This window comes from Halyomorpha halys, unplaced genomic scaffold (genome assembly GCF_000696795.3).
Source record: "Halyomorpha halys isolate HHAL.00 unplaced genomic scaffold, Hhal_1.1 Scaffold146.1, whole genome shotgun sequence".
NCBI classification, from domain to species: domain Eukaryota; kingdom Metazoa; phylum Arthropoda; class Insecta; order Hemiptera; family Pentatomidae; genus Halyomorpha; species Halyomorpha halys.
In genome coordinates this window covers 1,171,234-1,189,329 of record NW_027110622.1, presented here as the reverse complement: position 1 = coordinate 1,189,329, position 18,096 = coordinate 1,171,234, and the positions used below count along the sequence as shown (strand labels likewise).

The 18,096-nt window shown below is 28.8% G+C and overlaps 1 protein-coding gene across 4 annotated transcripts in view; it reads left to right on the top strand.

Annotated features, from left to right (window-relative positions):
• Positions 1-18,096, top strand: part of LOC106678541 (thyrotroph embryonic factor) — a 680,455-nt gene that overhangs the window by 295,217 nt on the left and 367,142 nt on the right. For 2 of the 4 annotated variants that reach the window (XM_067048776.1, XM_067048772.1), the window contains exons 1-2: positions 8,261-8,296; positions 15,654-15,798. The exons of 1 other annotated variant lie outside the window; for it this stretch is intronic. In XM_067048776.1, coding sequence (XP_066904877.1) covers positions 8,276-8,296; positions 15,654-15,798 — 166 coding nt within the window. In that variant the 5' untranslated portion in view covers positions 8,261-8,275. Of the gene's footprint in view, positions 1-8,188; positions 8,297-15,653; positions 15,799-18,096 lie in introns of those variants that run through there. One more of the 4 variants, XM_067048775.1, reaches the window with a different exon arrangement.

Below are 18,096 nucleotides of genomic sequence, written 5' to 3'. Positions count from 1 at the left end.
TGCGGAAACGATCTCACCGTTAGGCATATTCTCACTGAATGTATGGCTCACGAACCACACTGATTCTCGTCTGATTTACAGGAGATGTTGAGAGAAGATCTCACAATAATAACAACATTTTATCACTTTTTAAAAATAATTAATATCTATGATCACACATAGGCCAACTCTAATTCCAGCATTTATAAGTGGATGCATAATTTAATATAGTAATTTACTCATAACGTCAATTCTAATTATTTTTTTATAAATTTATTTATTTAATGTGATTTACAACTGTACAAATAATAAATACAATAAGTAACTATATTGTATGTTTCATATACACTTAAAAATCTTGGGAAGGAACCACCCATTGGTGGGTACTTCAAGCATTAATTTAAATTAGAAGGTCCCGTGGCCATCTTCTTTTCAGACGCCTCGTTGGATTATCAGAGATTGTTAAGGATGAAAGATTAAAAATTAATAGGTTAGGATGGGTAAGGAGTTTGGAATGAAAAGATACATATCTGTTTTGGGACAAATCTACAACGAATGGGATATTAAGGTCTTTGGGAATGAGATTATTTGTAACGTAATAAGGAGCATCAAGGATTTTGGATTGTAAGGATTGGATGCGGGAGGAATTTGATGGTTTGGTAGAGCCCCAGAGCTCAATTCTATATGTCCAAATTGGGCTGATTATCCCATAATTTTTGTAGTGAATGGGAAGTTTAGATCCTTTGTCATGTAAGTGTTGTAGCAATCGGAATCTAGGAGCAGTTTCTAATTATAATTGTAATTTTACAAAATGTAAATTGTAATTGTAAACATGTAACTTTCTCACTTTGTAATTTTGTTAACATCTCAATTGTAATTTTCTAAGTTTGTAAATGGCCCTAGTGGTCGAAACATTAAATAAATAAAAAGAAAAAGAATCATTACCAACGTTTCGGGGCTGTCGATCCATCATCAGGTTATTTACAATACAAATTTATACTATACACATCATGCATACAACAATTCAAGTAATTAACCACAATTTTCTTTATTTAAATCAAATACTTTAATATAAATATATCTTCAATTTTCACAATTAGGCTGTTCTCCTTATTAATCACAGTTATAATAACAATAATCATATTCATGTCAGGATTGTTATTAAATTAATAGATAAAATTTCATATATCATAATAAATAGGAAGAATCTAAAACCATTCTATTAAAAATTCTTAATACAAGGTTATCCTTACAATAGTGATAACAAATAGATTACAATCTATGCTAATTATCTCCTACTTCTATTCCAAAAAAAGAAGGAAAATCTATTAAACATTAATAATAATAATGAAGGCCTAACGAACTCGAAGGTTCGATTCCGATACCATTTAATGCTGTCAGGATACATCCTTCCAGGGATGCCCCTCCAAACCCAATTGTACTAAATCAGTTTTAACGCAATCCTCCCATATTTATTATAAATTAATTTTCCTTAAAATCTCTGGTGTTGGTTTAGATTTCTTGTGTCTGTTTTAAAATTTACTGTATAATTAATTTTTTATGATCTGTTAACTTTAAAAAAAAAAAAATAGAAATTGTTTTGAGACTTAAATTGGATACAATTTATTTTATGTAAACAATAAAAAACAGTCTCAAGAAAGGGAAAAGATTCTATATAAAGTATTATTTTCTTAAGTTATTTTATTTAGCTTTAAAAATGAAATTTTTGTATTATATTTTGGATCTCTATATTTTTCACATCCTTACCATGTTCATAAACTCTTTCAACCAAAAATTGCCCAATAAAATAAATATTTAATTTTTAAACAGCAGAATGACAACGAGGACCTATATGTGACGGAATGAGAAGCGTACTATTTACTAGGCATATATATATGGATAATAGCTAGTGACGCGAGCGGAGAGGGAGGAGGGGAGCGGCGTGGCGAGTCACGAGGTAGCCCACGTGAGCCGCCCGTCACGTGCTGGAGGGGGCAGGACCCTTCCAGTCTTCTCCAAGCTCCAGACCATCGCAGCTCTCTTGGTGACCGATTTCTCTCCTAGAGTCCTTCCCTACTACAGCACCCTTAACGATAATTATCAAGGATACGGAACAGACAGACCGACCGAACCTCCATCCTAACACCATCCCACACCCACCTTGTGTTGTATATTATTGCACATATCGGCTGGGGTTCATCACTCGATGTAACAGTATATAATGCTACTAACTGCCTTTATTATAAATTGTCTTACCTTGTATAAATAAATTGTAGTCTGAACAATATTCACTAAATACTCTTATATTTTTAAATGTCTCATTTTTTTGAGCTTGCTTCATTAGGGAATCCAGGTATACCTGGTGGATAAACTTCATGTTGCCAACTGTTGATAGGTAAGAGATATAATAGAACCAATGCTCCTTCATATTTAGTGATTTCACATTACAATTTGTTTGTAGGGTCGGTTGCTGCTTTTTATTGCATATCCTGTGGCATGTTGCATCAATAGTAAATGTGTGTGCTTTTGGTTTGAAATCTGAACAATATAGGCGTATCTTCCTGATAGTAGAAAAAAATGCAACAATTGTTGCTTCATTGTATTTTATTGAGGTACTTGGTTGTTTTTTATGCAGTTTGATTCGGCATTTACTAGTTGGAATTCCATTTTTAATTCGTTATTCTTTGTTGACTCGATGAGATCAACAAAAATAAAATATATATCATCGATTTGTAGAAATATAGGTGCCGGCATTGAAACAGTAGACCTTAAACAATATTACTAGCAATCGTTGGTACAGACGGATGGTTCTTTTGCATGGGGTGTAACAAGTGAAAGGTTATTGTATAATTATGAATAAATGGATTATATTTAAATATGAATGAAAATGATTGAGGAAAAAATCCATATTAAACCCACATTATTTAAATAAAACTATATCATAATATTTATTTATTGTATTATATTAATTTTACATATAATCCTATTAAAGTATATATAATCCCAGTCACATTATGATGTTATAAATACTTCTCCTAGAAGTATAGGTTATAACTATTTAATTTTTTTTTCTTTTTTACTTGGTACTTTTCTACATATTATTTTTAATCTTTAAAAAAGTTATATGTAGATTGTCAATTGCTTTTCCTTTCATCCACGATTCACTTTTTTAAACTCAGTTCACAATTTTAATTCAGACCCAAGGATGTTTCCCCAATCATTTTTACAAATATTTAATAGTTTTAAATCTATACCACTAAAAAAAATTATAATGATATTTATTTAATTAACTTAAAAATTCCTTCCCGAAACAAAAGTACTGAAATTCCATCCAGAGTGTTTTACCTAAAAAACGTACTTTATGTTAATAAATATTTACGAAACGTAAAAATTAACGATTTTAATGTTTTATTCATTTTAACTATAATAGTTATATAAGGAAATTTGCAATTATGTTTGTATTTTGAAGAACCACTTATAAATTTATCATAATAGCATTATTCTGATTGGTAACAGTAGGAATAATAAATAAAAAACATACCTATAAAGAAATTAATAATAATAAATAAACAATATTCAAATAACAGTAAATGTTTCGTTATTTTGTAATGTTAACGAAAGGTTTGTGTTGTATTGTTGGAAGTTATAATTAGTAGACAGATGTTGTTATTGGTTATTGCTGATTATCAACCATTTGTTTTGGATTTATTCAAGTTTTGTGTAATCAAGTTAAAAAATCTACACAGGTGTAATATGACAATTAAAATATACCATCATTCCATACATGTTTCAAATGTCTTTTTAAATGTTTATCTCTTGAAGTTACAGGGTTTCATAAAATATTAAATTGATTGTTATAACATTCCTTAATCTAGTATTATAAAATTTTAGTTATAGTTCACGTTAAATTTCCACTAAATCGTAAAATTTCATTTTTATTTACTATTTAAAAAAATAAAAAGTCAATAGATAAATGTGTGAAGGATATAACAGGAAAAAACAAATTCTACTTTTTTGTTATTACTTAATGTAGTTTTATACTAAGGAGTTGTCCGGTCATGTTTGGTTTAAAAATTTATGTTTGCTTTTGTTTAAGAAGAAAATTAATGTGGAGTTTTGTCTCTCCTGTTTCACTGCAACTCGTCAGACGCTGATGTCGATGCAATAATTGGGTTTAGGATCCTTTATTGAAGAAGGAAACTTGAAGTTTATTATAGAACATTAATAATCAACCTATTTAAACAAATTTAGATTTATTAAATTTAATTGTTAAATTGAAAAGAAAAAAAAAGAACAATTTACTAAAACAATTTTTTCGTAATTATTAAAATATTTGATTTCGAAGTATGTAATTTAAATAAAAAAATAAATAAGCTTCATACTGTAAGATTGTTTTAGTATTATACAACTCTTGTAATCCAGTATAAGGAGCAAAAAAATTAATAAAAATGAAATAAACACAGATGATTGGATATTTTTGATTATTTGATAAGTTTAGATTTATATTTAAAAAAAAATCTTAATTTATGATCTATTGGAAATTATTGTTTTCAAGAAAAACCTCAAATTTTTGTCATTCCATGTTCAAAATCTTGGAAAATATCCAACAGACAGAAAACAGTCAGCATTTTTTTTTGTTTTTTAAGGAGTATAAATTTTATAAATTCGAGTTTTGTGAACTTAATAGTATCCAAGATCCACAATTTTTTTGTTGGGGTATCATAATCATTTTGGCAAATAACCTAGAAATCCCTGCAAGAAAAATCATTGTAACCTATTTAAAAGTGAATTTAACAAGCTTCATTTTGAGAATTAATAGACGTCTGTATGCCTAATAGTTCCTGAAATATGAAACTTTTCTCAAACTGGAGTTATAAAATATCTAATATTAATTTCACTAATCGAATTAAAATCCTGCTGATAATTGTTAAATCATAATTAACAATTTATTTAATTATTCAAAGTCAATAATTATATCATATTGTATATATGATGATTATATAAGAGATTAATAAAATACGATAGACTATATTAGTGTTAAATGTTTATGATAAGAAAATAGAAACTTAAACTGCTCGGAGGTGAATAATTCCACTAATTTTGTTTGTACCAAATTGACCTGTTTTTCGTTTTAATTCTTACTTTGTTTGTTTTTTTCGTCCATTAGTTCAAATTCCAATACCAGTGCTTGGAAACTCCCATTATTTCTTTTGTTTTGTTGGCCAATATCAAAGCCATAATTTTTTTATTTTATTATTATTATTATAATTTCTTAATTATTACTGCACTTTAAATTCACTAGATGGAAAACAAAAAAATAAACATTAAGGTTCCTGAGCATCCTGGAGGATGGATAAAAGACTACGGAGGAAATAAGGGAAATTTCCAAGTATTGAATGCTCTTGTCTTTGAAATATTTGATAAAATATATGAAAAATGGTCTATAAGGAGAAAAAAATTGAAATAGACCAATCTGTTACACCGATGAGACAATTGCGAAATTTTCGCCTGCGAACGTTATACTTTTCTAATTTGTTTGTTTCATATTAATTTTATGTGTTGTATTTTATTAATATGTTTTGTTCTTCATACAGATTTCTTATTAATGATTAAATATGATTGATTGATTTTATTATTTGTTAATTATGATTTGATTTGTAGCATAAAAGATTGTGCTGCCCCATTTTATTGGGTTGCTAACTACACAGCATATTTACTTAAACATATTTTGACAATTTTTTTAAATCTTTTAAAATATAAGCATAGTCAAGTAAATAATATATAATAATAGTATATGACTGTTTTATTTTGTATTATCACTTTGGTTCTTTTATTTCTTTCTATACTTTATTTATTTATTTTTTAATTATGCTTGTTTTATATCTTCCAACCCAATGTATCTTTCCTTTTTTTTTTCCTTATTTTTCCTCTCTTTAACGTAAATAGAACAAAATTAAAATACAAAATACAAACAATAAACATTTTATATAAACAATAATATATATATAAATAAAATAATAAATATTAATAATATATGCAAAAATATTAAGTTTCATATCTCAGGAATTATTAGACGTACAGAATTTCTTGAATAAAATTAATTTATACCTCTGCCGGTTCTGCTAATTTATATTGAGGTTGGCATACTTAATGCCAATCCAGATCCGAACAAAAATAAGAACTATTCAATTTTTTTTCGTTTTGAAAGTACTTCGTTTCTTGGATCATGTGTTTCTTAAGATGAAAGCTCATTGTATTCATTGCTTGGTCTCTATACTTTTTTGTCTTGTTTTATAAAATATATTTGAAATATCTGATATAAGAAGTACATAGCTATGTTCATTACAAATAAACAGTTTTTATGTATAAATACTTTAGTGGCTTTTTCTTTTATAACTTCTTCGTTTTACTCCACTCTAAAGTTTTAAATTTTTCGGTGTTTCTGCATTGAGTGTTCTGGTTAATTTCATTAAACTGTGTCCGAAGATCATTTTTGGCTGGATTTTTTATTTTTTTTATTCCTCAGTAAATAAGAAATTTTTTGACTAGTTTTGTCAGAACCATTCAGGATTTTTGTTTACGTTTTTGAATATTTATTTTTCCATTTCCTGTTATTTACAAGAAATTATTGGATTGCTGTTATTACAAAAAAAAAAAAAAAAAAATAAGTTGGGTTTAAATTTCCATTATGACACGTTTGTATTAACGATTTGTAATTAGTTAATATAAAATTAATTCCATCACAGTGATTATTTATAAATTGTGTTAGTTATTAAATAATGATAAATTTCTTTTAATTTCCCAAACCTTCAGAGGTAATCCCAAATTAGAAATTCCATTCGACTGCAATTTCCAGTTCGTAGAACTTTTAGAATTTGCATCCTTTCTTTTCGAGTGAGAGTGTCATAACATAAAATAGAAAGTTTTCTATTTGTTTTTTTTTTGCTTTCTTCCATTTGGTGATATCCATCTTGCTTTCTTAGTTTAGTCATATCCCAATAGGGAATTGAGGAAGATAGGACCATCTTATCGTAGTGTATTCAGTATTCCTGAGTTGTAATTTTAATGTGCTATTTTGTGGGTTTCATTATTAATACAATAATTTATTTAGATATCATTATATTTCATGAAGAAGAAGTTGTTTATTTTATTTATTTATTTAATACTAGTTCGGCCTGGTGGGCCTTACATGGTCAATGTAAGAGGTACATTTTTTTTTTAACAATTGATTATGGGGGGTATAGTCTCATACAAAAGACATCTGTGACTATATACAATGTTATAAATAAATAGATTAAAATAATAATTCTTAATAAAAGATAAAAGAAACGTTAATAAAAAAGCAATGACATTTATGAATTTAACAAAATAAATAATTGACTTCTAATCGAAAAAAAGGGAAATTGAATTTAAGAAAAAGGTGAAGAGAAAAAAAAAGAAATTAAGATAAAATAAAATTTTATAGTGACAATAACAGAACCAATAAATATAGAATTTATAACAGGGTGTCCTTTTGCAGCCTGTGCTTCAGTCTTCGGGTTGTGGTTGGGTTTCCCAAGTTATAGGTTTCCTGTTCCTTTAACTATAGGTAACTGGGAGTGGAACTTCATGGACCTTTTTTTTTTTTTTAACGTAATCCTCTATTGTCTCTATTTGTAATTTCTGATGCAATTGGCTGTTTCTTACAAACCAAGGAACATCCACCAGAAGTTGTTAATTATATTAATATAACAAGACTTCTTTCATCGGACATCCTCCTATAACGGAAACTCTTCTTAATGGAAAATTTTTGTTAAGGTCACGTATTTGAAATTCTTCAATCTAGACTTTATCATTGTAGTCATAGTCAATTTGTATATTGAAAATTTGACTTATACATTCTGTTTTTCCATAGTTTTGTTAACATGTACCTCTAGACCAGTTGTAATTTTTTTTTTGGTTTATTTTTTATTCTTAGAAATGTGTTGTATATCTTTGCTCATTGAATATTAGCTAGTTTTTTTTTCATAACTATATTTTTTTTTTCCGTCATAATTCTATATTTGTATTTCAGCCTTTGGTGTTTTTGGGATAATTTTTCCGATTCAGTAATAACATTTTTTAAAACATGTTTGAATTTAAAGAAAATTTTTAGATACAGTTAGTCAAGATTATTCTGATATATATTTTTCTGTGTTGTAGATGTAATGCATTTTACGTATTAACAGGATATTTCAGTGCTTGGGTTGAATTTTTGAGGACTATGGACGATTATTGGTTTTTGACTTGTGTACCCGGTTGAGTAGTTGAGGCAATAATGTCCAATCTAGGTACACAGGTATGTTATCGCGATCATTTATGCATGTGTTATAGTTAAATATTATTTTTTGTATGTTTCAACTTCTGTTTCGTCAAATTTTATACTGGGTGATTGGTTGAAAAATGTTGAGAAATAGTAAAATTTAATTTAATTTTTTAAATATTCATTCCAGATCATTCCAAAAAAAAAAAAAAAAAACGTGTTAGCACATAAGCAGCAGAAAGATAATTAATAAAGTAGTTCCAACTATTAAATTAAATTAAGATCTGTACTACTATAACCCATGAATGGTTAGAGACTCAAGTTTGCAAGGAAGTACTTTTTTTTTAACATAGGTATAAAGAGTTGATTTTTTCACGATCTAATTCGACCGCAAGATTTATCCCTAATCAAGGGCACCCATTTTGGGCAGAGTAAGTCCCAGTAAGGCTCCTAAACCCACAGGCTTGATTCACGGCTACAGTAACTTAATAAATCATTATCTGCCACTGCCGGATTCGAACCCGAGTCATGGGAGTTGGCAGTACAACTCTTCTTCCCAGTTTGCTTCTTGCAGCTCTTTCGCGTCTTTGTTGATTCTGTCTATCCATCTGATTTTTGGCTTTCCATGTGGTCTCTTGCAAACTATAGTGGCATTCGTTCTTGTGTAGAGGCGTCCTGATGGATTGCTTCGAGTCACATTTTCTGTCCATCTTAACCTCCTTGCCTTTATATTATGAGATGTTGATTGATCAGTCTCTGCAAGCAGTTCACTGTTAGTTCTTCTCCTCCATATGTTAAGACTTTGATCTCAGATCGCTCATGTAATTTTATGGAGGACTATCGTGTCAATTTTTCATTCTAAGAGCATGCATGTTAGAGCCCCTGGGCTCGCATCCGTATATCACATTGAGAAAGTCCATTTAGATTTTTTTTTTTTTAAATCAGTGAATGTACTAGAAGTATTAGTACAAGAACCCAATAGTAGAAAAAAGGCAGTTATCTCACCCCAATTTTGGATTACTTTGATGAAAATTATGTATAATTACTAGTCGAAATTGATGAGTCTGCCAAGTATAGGTAGGGGGAATAAAAAATGGTGGCTGTTTGAAAGCGTTAAAAAAAATTAATTTTTCATTCGGAGCTCTATATCTTAAAAATTAGGAACAACACAAGAAAACCTAAGAGGACGGCATTTAAAGATGAGCAAATTTGCTAAAATATGAGCCCTAAAACAGTTATTTACGTAAAATAGTTCCCGAGATATAGCTTTTTAAAAAGCAACATTTCATAAAAATGTTGTATGGGACGTACAGAAAGATCAGTAGTTAGTGATTTTATTTTGAAAAATCTATATCTCTAAAACCATTTGACGTACAGATGTCTATTAGCACTCAAATTAAAGCTAGTTTAATGAGCTATAAAGTAGTTTATAATGTTTATCTTCGTAGGTGTTATAGTTTTCATGAAATTTGCTAAATAATGTTCGAGAAAATTTTTATTTGCCAAATTTATATTCATATGTGATTTCATAAATCAAACTTGTCCGAACAACTATAAATCAATTTATTTTAGCATATATCATGAAAACTACTATTCCTACGAAGGTAAAGGTCATAAACTTCTTCATAGTCCATTAAACTAGCTTTAATTTGAGTGCTAATAGACATCTGTACGTCACATAGTTCCTGAGATATAGATTTCTCAAAATAAATTAACTAACTACTAATCTTTCAGTAGACCTTTAAGAAATTTTGTTTTTTAAAAAGCTATATCTCGAGAACTATTGAACGTAAATAGCTCTTTTAAGGCTGATATTTCAGAAAATTTACTCTTCTTTAAATAATGTGCTCTTAGGTTTTCTAGTGTTGTTGGTAGTTTTTAAGATATAGAGAGCTCCGAATGAAAAATTAGTGTTTTTAAGGTTCATAAATTTTGACTAGTAATTATACCTAGTTTTCATTAAAGTAATTTAAAATTGGGGGAGATAACTGCCTTTTTTTCTACCCGGCTCTTGTACTCTATTCTCAATTTTAAGTTTGGACAGTTAGTTAGGAGGTGTAGTATACCCCATGCGCCGGAAAGGGTCAAGAATTATGTTATGAAATTGTTTGATATAGTAATGGCCTTTAATTAAATCATTTATTTAATTGTTTAATAAAGTTAAATAAACTAAAATAATTATTTTAATTAAATTGTTTAATATGGTTATGTCCTTTTCACAATGTAAATTACTGTCATAGCTCGTTACTAATGAATTTTTTAAACGTTTTAACTTATATATATTTTAATTACATGATGGGGGCGAGTGGCACAGATTATTTAGTTGTCAAATATAAGAAAAAAAAAACAAGATGATGCCGTGAACATTTAACGTTGATGTCTGTATATTTTATAAAAATCATTATTTATAACCTCTTAAAATTATCATGTTCAAGTTAACGCAGGATATCCAACTAGTGTATCAAGACATGCAAATATTTGTTTTATAACTTCAGCAGAGATAAAAACAGCCCTTCTATTCCTCCACTATCCCCATATGAACTTATACATTTAATTTGAATACTACTTGAGAATGAGTAAAATAATAATTCTTACTTCTTCCCCTTAGTGTGCTATATTCCGATGTATGACTTGAACTCGAAAAGTTTTCGACAGGTGTTCTCGTCCTGTACCGCCACTCTCCAGTTTCTTTTTCCTCGCAGCGTTCTTGCATCTTACGTCACACCATCTTCCAATCTCAGTTTTGGCTGTCCTACCTCTGGTTCGGTGGAGATTTCCACCAGGAATTCGTTGGAATTCTCATCGATATTCATCCGAGCAACATGCCCAATCCAGACGTCCTATCCATATAAACCTGATGATAATCTCCAGTGATCACTAGCCTTGATCGGACCAAATATTCTACGGAGTTTCGATGCCGTTACGTCCAATCGTTTTCTACACCCAAAACCAAATCTACTTAATCCTGACGCAATCCTCCGATCTACTTTTTTGTCTACCCTTAGGACGTCTTCCTGTTTCTAACATTTTACGGATCTATTCGTTACTAAGCCCTACAACCTTCGTCGCTATGCTATAATGTGAATTATATTTACTCGGTGCAGTTACCTCAATTCAGCACCGTATAGCCTTCTAAATCCTCTTGTTAACTCATCTTTTTTCGGTCCAAATAATTTACATAATACTTTAATTTTAGAAAGCTAAAGGCGCTAATGATTTCTTAGTGTAAGAGGGCACGTTTCGCATTCGTAAAGAACAGTGGGAAGGATAATAGTTTTGTAAATTATAACATTGTAATTTTTGGACAGTATGAGCATAAAGAAATTCAAAAAAAATAACAAGAACTAAACAAAAAAGTTTTTAAAAATTAATATTCTATTTCCAATCCTCTCTTTTATACTAATGTATGTAATGAATTAACATAACAACCTTTGTTACTTAACGTTGAAAAAAATCGGTCTAGAATTTTGCAAAGGACTTGGTTCAGCCATACACAACAAACAATTTTATAATAACAAATATGGCACTTGAATTATTTCTACTGCATAGCCCCAAGCGGTCATTTAAATATCTGAATAAATCACATTTTTTCCTGCCTTTATTTTTTTCTTTATATCCTAGTGGCTCGTACTGCGCGTTTTTCCTCAGTGACAACAGTTCGATATTTAAAGAAGTTTTAGTGATTTTTGTGATGATTATTCACAAATTTGAAACTAAAAATAATTAACAAAAAATAAATAAATAAAAAAAATGAATAAAAAAACCAAAAAAAAAACAAAGTACTGAACTCTTGACCTTTCATGGGTACTGGTAATGGTGGGGGGAACAAGCCCGGTATGTTGGCCTATTGGTCCTTTTTGTCATCCCCAACGCAGACCAATGGAATGGCTATTTTATGTATCTTATTCCTCTATATCGAACCTTTTTGATTTTCTAATGAAATTCAAAAAGGACTCCCAATCTATAGTGGAAGCCTCTTTTCCTGTAATTCTATCAGAATCTAGAAGCATATATCTTAGTGACTCATACCTACCACAATCTGCTATGTAATGTAAGGCAGTCTTTGGGGCCTGTTCGCCTAAGCAGCAGTGACCTATAAGAACTCCTATTAATAATCGGAGTTCGTTTCTGTTTAGGCCTAGCAGCCACTTAGTTTTAGAAGTAGAGGGTTTAGTTATTAAAATCTCAGTCCCTCCACTCCTTGCCGGCTTTCTTCCATGTCCAATCAAGAACTAATTTCCTCTGATGCCTTTTAGAGTTGCCTAGGAATGGTTCTGGTCCTATAGGAGAGTGCTCAGCCCCGATTTTAGCTTTTTCACTACCTGTGATTCCCTTTCATGGGTTGTAGTGGTACAATTTTTTTTTCTAAAACTGAAGGACAACAACTTCGAACATATTTAACATATAGTTGAGTAGTAAATCTTGCATAATAAGTGAGAATTTTTGTTTTCTGAACAGGGAATTCATCGACATTTACTCTGGTTACGTGTATAGTTTAACCGCCTATTAATTCGGCCTTTACTTTTAGTAAACCAAACACCCAACATGGTTTTTTTTTTTGTTTATTTATGTAACAATCTATATACAATAATTGAATAAATATTTGGATTTTTTTTTTAATGTCTAACAATAGAATAAAGTTGAATAGAAGAGAGAATGCATATTGTTAAGAAAAAAAATTGTTTTTAGTGTTGTTAGAACGATTTTTCTGTTATATTTTCGAGTTACACTACTATTACACTTTTTTATTTTTTGATTTTTAATAAATCTTAAGGTGAAAATAATATCATCATAAATCAAATAGCAGCATTATGTTTCATCCAATGTATATTTTTCTTTAAAACAATATTTTGGCTATAAAATAATCATAAAATATACTGAAAAAGATTCATTGAATAAATAATAAATCAATTAATACAGCATGGTTGCTTAAAGATAAATTAATAAAATCTCTATCGATTGCTTTAATGAAAACTATGTATAATTATTAGTCAAAACTGATGAGTCTGCCAAGTATAGGTAGGGGGAATAAAAAATGGCGGCTTTTTCAAAACGTTAAAAATAATTATTTTTTCATTCGGAGCTCTAAATCTTAAAAAGTACCAACAACACTAGAAAATCTAAAAGAGCATTATTTAAAGAAGAGTAAATTTGCTGAAATATTAGCCCTAATAAAGCTATTTACGTCCAATAGTTCTCGAAATATAACCTTTCAGAAAGTAACATTTCATAATTGGATTCACTTTTGAATTTCGATTTTTTTTTTCTGATTCAGTAGTAATTAACCTATAGTTTAATATTTTATTATTTTTCAAAATGCTTCACTTTACGTTTTGTTCATCCAGAAATTTTTATTTGTTTTTTAATTTATATTTTGTTGATAACATTTTGATTTTTTCATATTTTCTATTTCTTAATTCTATTAAAAAATTTTATAGATTGAATTTTTAATTGGTTATATTTTATATTTTTTATTCGCAACTTACACCAATTTTTTTTTTCTTTTTTTTTTTAGTATTATGATAGTAAACTACCTTTTTTTTCTTTGTTTTTCTTATTTTCTACTCACTTTTTGTCTGTCATTTTACTTATTAGGCCTCTTTGTTATAACTGGGTAAATAAATAAAGTTAGTTAACTTTATTATTATTAAACCCAATAATAAAATAAATATAAATCCTTTGATGACATGAAGTAACAATTTACAAAATTAATAAGTTTTCAATTTTTCAAAATCTAACTAAACTAAGCACGTAAAAGCCTCTTTAACTTGTTATTCGATTTTTTTTACCTAACTAATTAACTTTTAGTTAATTATTTTTCAAAATGTTTTACTTTAATTTTGGTTCATTAGGAAGTTTTTGGTTGTTCTTAATTTATTTTTTGTTAGTTATAAAATACTTTGATTATCTGTAATCTATTTATATTTGCTTTTTGTATATTTTCTGTTTCTTAATTTCTATCTAAAGACATTATTACATATAACTGAAGCAAATAATATTTTTAATAATTAAATCCAATAATGTAGTAAATTTGACTATAATTCCTCCATTTATTTCCTTGTACCAAAGTGTTGCTATGTCACTCGACAAAGTTGTGGTATTGAACATACCCATGGGCATGAAAATTGCATTGATTGGCTTATAAATATCATAATTAAAACCACCATACATATCTGCATTATTACAGCTACCGAAGTGCAACTAACAAAGTGCACGATAGACAGTTGATAGTTGACAGTTTATAAGATAGTGGGGGCTGAAAATCAAATGTAAACGCACACACTTATATCTATTGATTATGTGAATCTATTTTTCAATATGGCTTATAGTCGAAACTTTGTTGTTTTAAAGAAATTAATATATATGGTGAAATATTGTACAACTTTTTATTTATTTTTATCAGAATGGATATCTTTCTAAACATTAGAAAAGCAGATTCTTTGCTTGAATTGTGGCGTACCTGACAAAAAAAAAAGTATATATTTTATTTAAAATAAATAATTTAATTTCTATCCATTTTAGTCTCAAAACTTTTTATTTTTCTTATAAGTCCGACGTTTCAGCCAATCCGGCCATCTTCAGGGACAATCTACTTAATAAAATTTTGAAATTATATAATTTAAAAACTCTAACTTCATCAATATAAATCATTGATAAATGATAACAGACACTATTCCTTAAAAACTTTATCACAACCTTTATATATGATAAAGTTTTTAAGGTATAGTGTCTGTGATAAATGATTTTGATTTAGTTCTAAGTGAATATTGACTAATTAGAAATTGATGTTTTTGACCTGGGCAGAATAGCCTGCATGAAGTTAGAGTTTTTAAATTATATAATTTCAAAATTTCATTAAGTAGATTGTCCCTGAAGATGGCTGAAACGTCGGACTTATATGAAAAATAAAAAGTTTTGAGACTAAAATGGATAGAAATTAAATTATTTATTTTGAAAAAATTTACCAGTCTCAAGAAAGTGTTAAGATTATAAATTATATATTTTATTTTATATTTAACGTATTGTATTGATTTTAGCGTAGAGTTCTTAGGCTTCTTTCGACTGTATAGGAGGGGCGTAGTAAAAAATGAAACCACTGTCTATGCTAATATCTTTGGAACACGTCCATTTTAAAATGAAATTTAAACCTTTTATTTTCAGAAGTACCCATAATCAAGTACAGGAATGAAATGTAAAATAACTTTTCATCAAATCAGGATTACATTCCACTTTAAAGCACGTTTTACCATTATCTCATTCCTTATACTTTGATGAGGATAATTTTTTTTTTCTTCGTCTTCTTAACCTTTGTAGTAGAGTAATGTTTACCCTTACGAACCCTGACCACGTTGACTATAACATCCTGACACTCCTCTGTTATGACAAAGACTAGTTGCAGGTGGGAATGGGCTCAGAAAGTGGATACCGACAGTTCCCTCAGCAGGACATGGGCTACCCCTGGCAGCCGCATTGGACCCACTGCAAGTACGAGACTGCACCAGCACCACCGCCTCCGCCAAAGAGGTACCTCCTTCTAGGTGAGTCTGGAGACTTGAGTGCCCCGTTTGCTTCTCCCGCATGACGTAGTCTGTAGTGGCTGTTCCATCAATGCTGTGCAGATAATTATTGTTGATAACTGCTTCCTATCCTCAATTCAAAAAAACTCAATATTGTCTCTCTTTACTGATTTTTACTTGTTTATAATTAATATAACATTTTTCTTGCGTCATCACTTGTAACTTGCATAAAAAATAGTTTGATTTTGTATATTAAATTTTTTTCTAGCTTAATTCATTATATTGTCTGAACAGCTCAATGTTCCGATTTTATTTTATTTATCTTATTATTATATTGCTATTACGCAAAATGGCAGAAGGTAGACTTACACCCGAGATGACATAATAACGCGTGATAACATTTTGATGCTAATTGCTCATACAAATACCTGTTAATAGCAAGTAAATAATAAAAATATACTAAAATGGAATATGGTCTGGGTGCGGCCAAAGAAAAAAAAAAACTCTCAGGGATAAAACTATTAAATGTGAGCCGACGTTTCGTTCCACGTTGCAAGGTTTCATCTGAGCTAAAAAAAATAATACAAACACTAAAAAAAATCCTTTATTATTATTGTCCTTTTTTCATATTTCAGTGCGTAGTGTTTTTTTATTATTTATTTTTCTATATACTTTTGTTTTTATTATTTTCATTTTCATTAATTGTCTACAAACTTTTTGTAACTATTATATAATTTTATGCTTCAATGTACATCTTACTTATTTTCTTCAATTTACTTTGTTATTTTTATATAAATTTTCAGTTATTTTATATAAATCAGCCACACCTTTGTTCAATTTCATTTCATATTATCTATTTTCTTACTTTGTTACCTTACATTAGTGTTTGTATTTTTTTTTAACCCTGATGAAGCTATGCAACGTTGGGCGAAACGTTTGTTCACATTAAATAGTTTTATTACTATTAGAGTTTTTTCATCTTCCGGCTATTATACACAAGGTCAATAAATTATCTAATAAATTTATAGCTTTGTAAGTGGCAAATGATATTGACAAGGGAGATTATGCAAGTGAGATCACCGATAAATATATAATAAAACTTTTTCTCGTTGTACTAGATTGAAAAATATTAGACGCGTGTTCTAGAGTTCTTACCAACGCACCCTGTAGACTGATAAAAAAAAAAAGTTTATATAATGTGTATCGTATGTATCCTTTACTTTGCATGCTTTATATACCAATCTATTTTGTTTTCTTTTTTTTTTAATGTAGAATAAGAAAAACAGATTATCGATTGTATTACACGATTTAAGTAAATAAAAAATTATAAAAACCAAAAGCTGCTCTCTGTAAAGTAGACTAAAAAGAATTTTGTTTAGGGAAACCAAATCCCGATCCTAGTGATGAAAGTGAATAACTTAAATTTAAGTTGGAAAATGGTGTAAAGAAAGATAGGCCAACTGACGTGTTAACATGCACAAAACAACTAACTGCCAAAAAGGAAGGAAAGTCGATTTAAATCGACAAAATCATCTTTAGTTCAAACAATAAAAATAATTATTTTTCTTTGATTAAATGTATTTCATCGATAATTTCTTTTAATTTGCACTGAATTTATGTTGCGGAGTGCTGAAGAAGGGAGTTTATGAGAGTGTGGAATAGAGAAAACGCATAGATAGGATTGAGAACCAAAGGAAAAAAAAGAGAAAGAATGAATAGGGAAAATTTATGAAGGCTTTTTGCGAGAAGAAGAAGGGGAAAAATATATATAAGAAAAAATAAAATAAAGTTGTTAAAAAATAAAATAAAATAATATTTGAAATATATTTTATTTATGGTTTTTGGCTACATTAATTTTTTGATGATAGGGGTGTCGATAGAACTATATTTTATTTAGTTTATACTTCATTATTTTTTGAAAAATAGAAAAAAAAGAACGAAACAATTTTTTTTCGATCATTGTTAATACATGATAGTACGTATATATCCAATCATGGATTGATAAGCAGAGTTAGGCAACCATGAAACTAATAGCTAAAATTGCCATGGATACGATGGCATTATGGTTCATTCATAAATAAAGGTCGTATCCATGGTCCCATCTCTGTTGATAAGCAAGCTGTGTATTTTAGTAACCTGATGCATTTGGGCAGAATTGCCGAATTAAGTATTTCTCTCCAAAATAATAAACTTAAATAGATACCTTCCATCTCAATATTTCATTATTTCACAGAGTACATTCTTCTGATTCAAAATTCTTATTCTTTAATTAAATTTATATTTACAATAATAAACTTTTAAAAAAAGAATTTGATAATT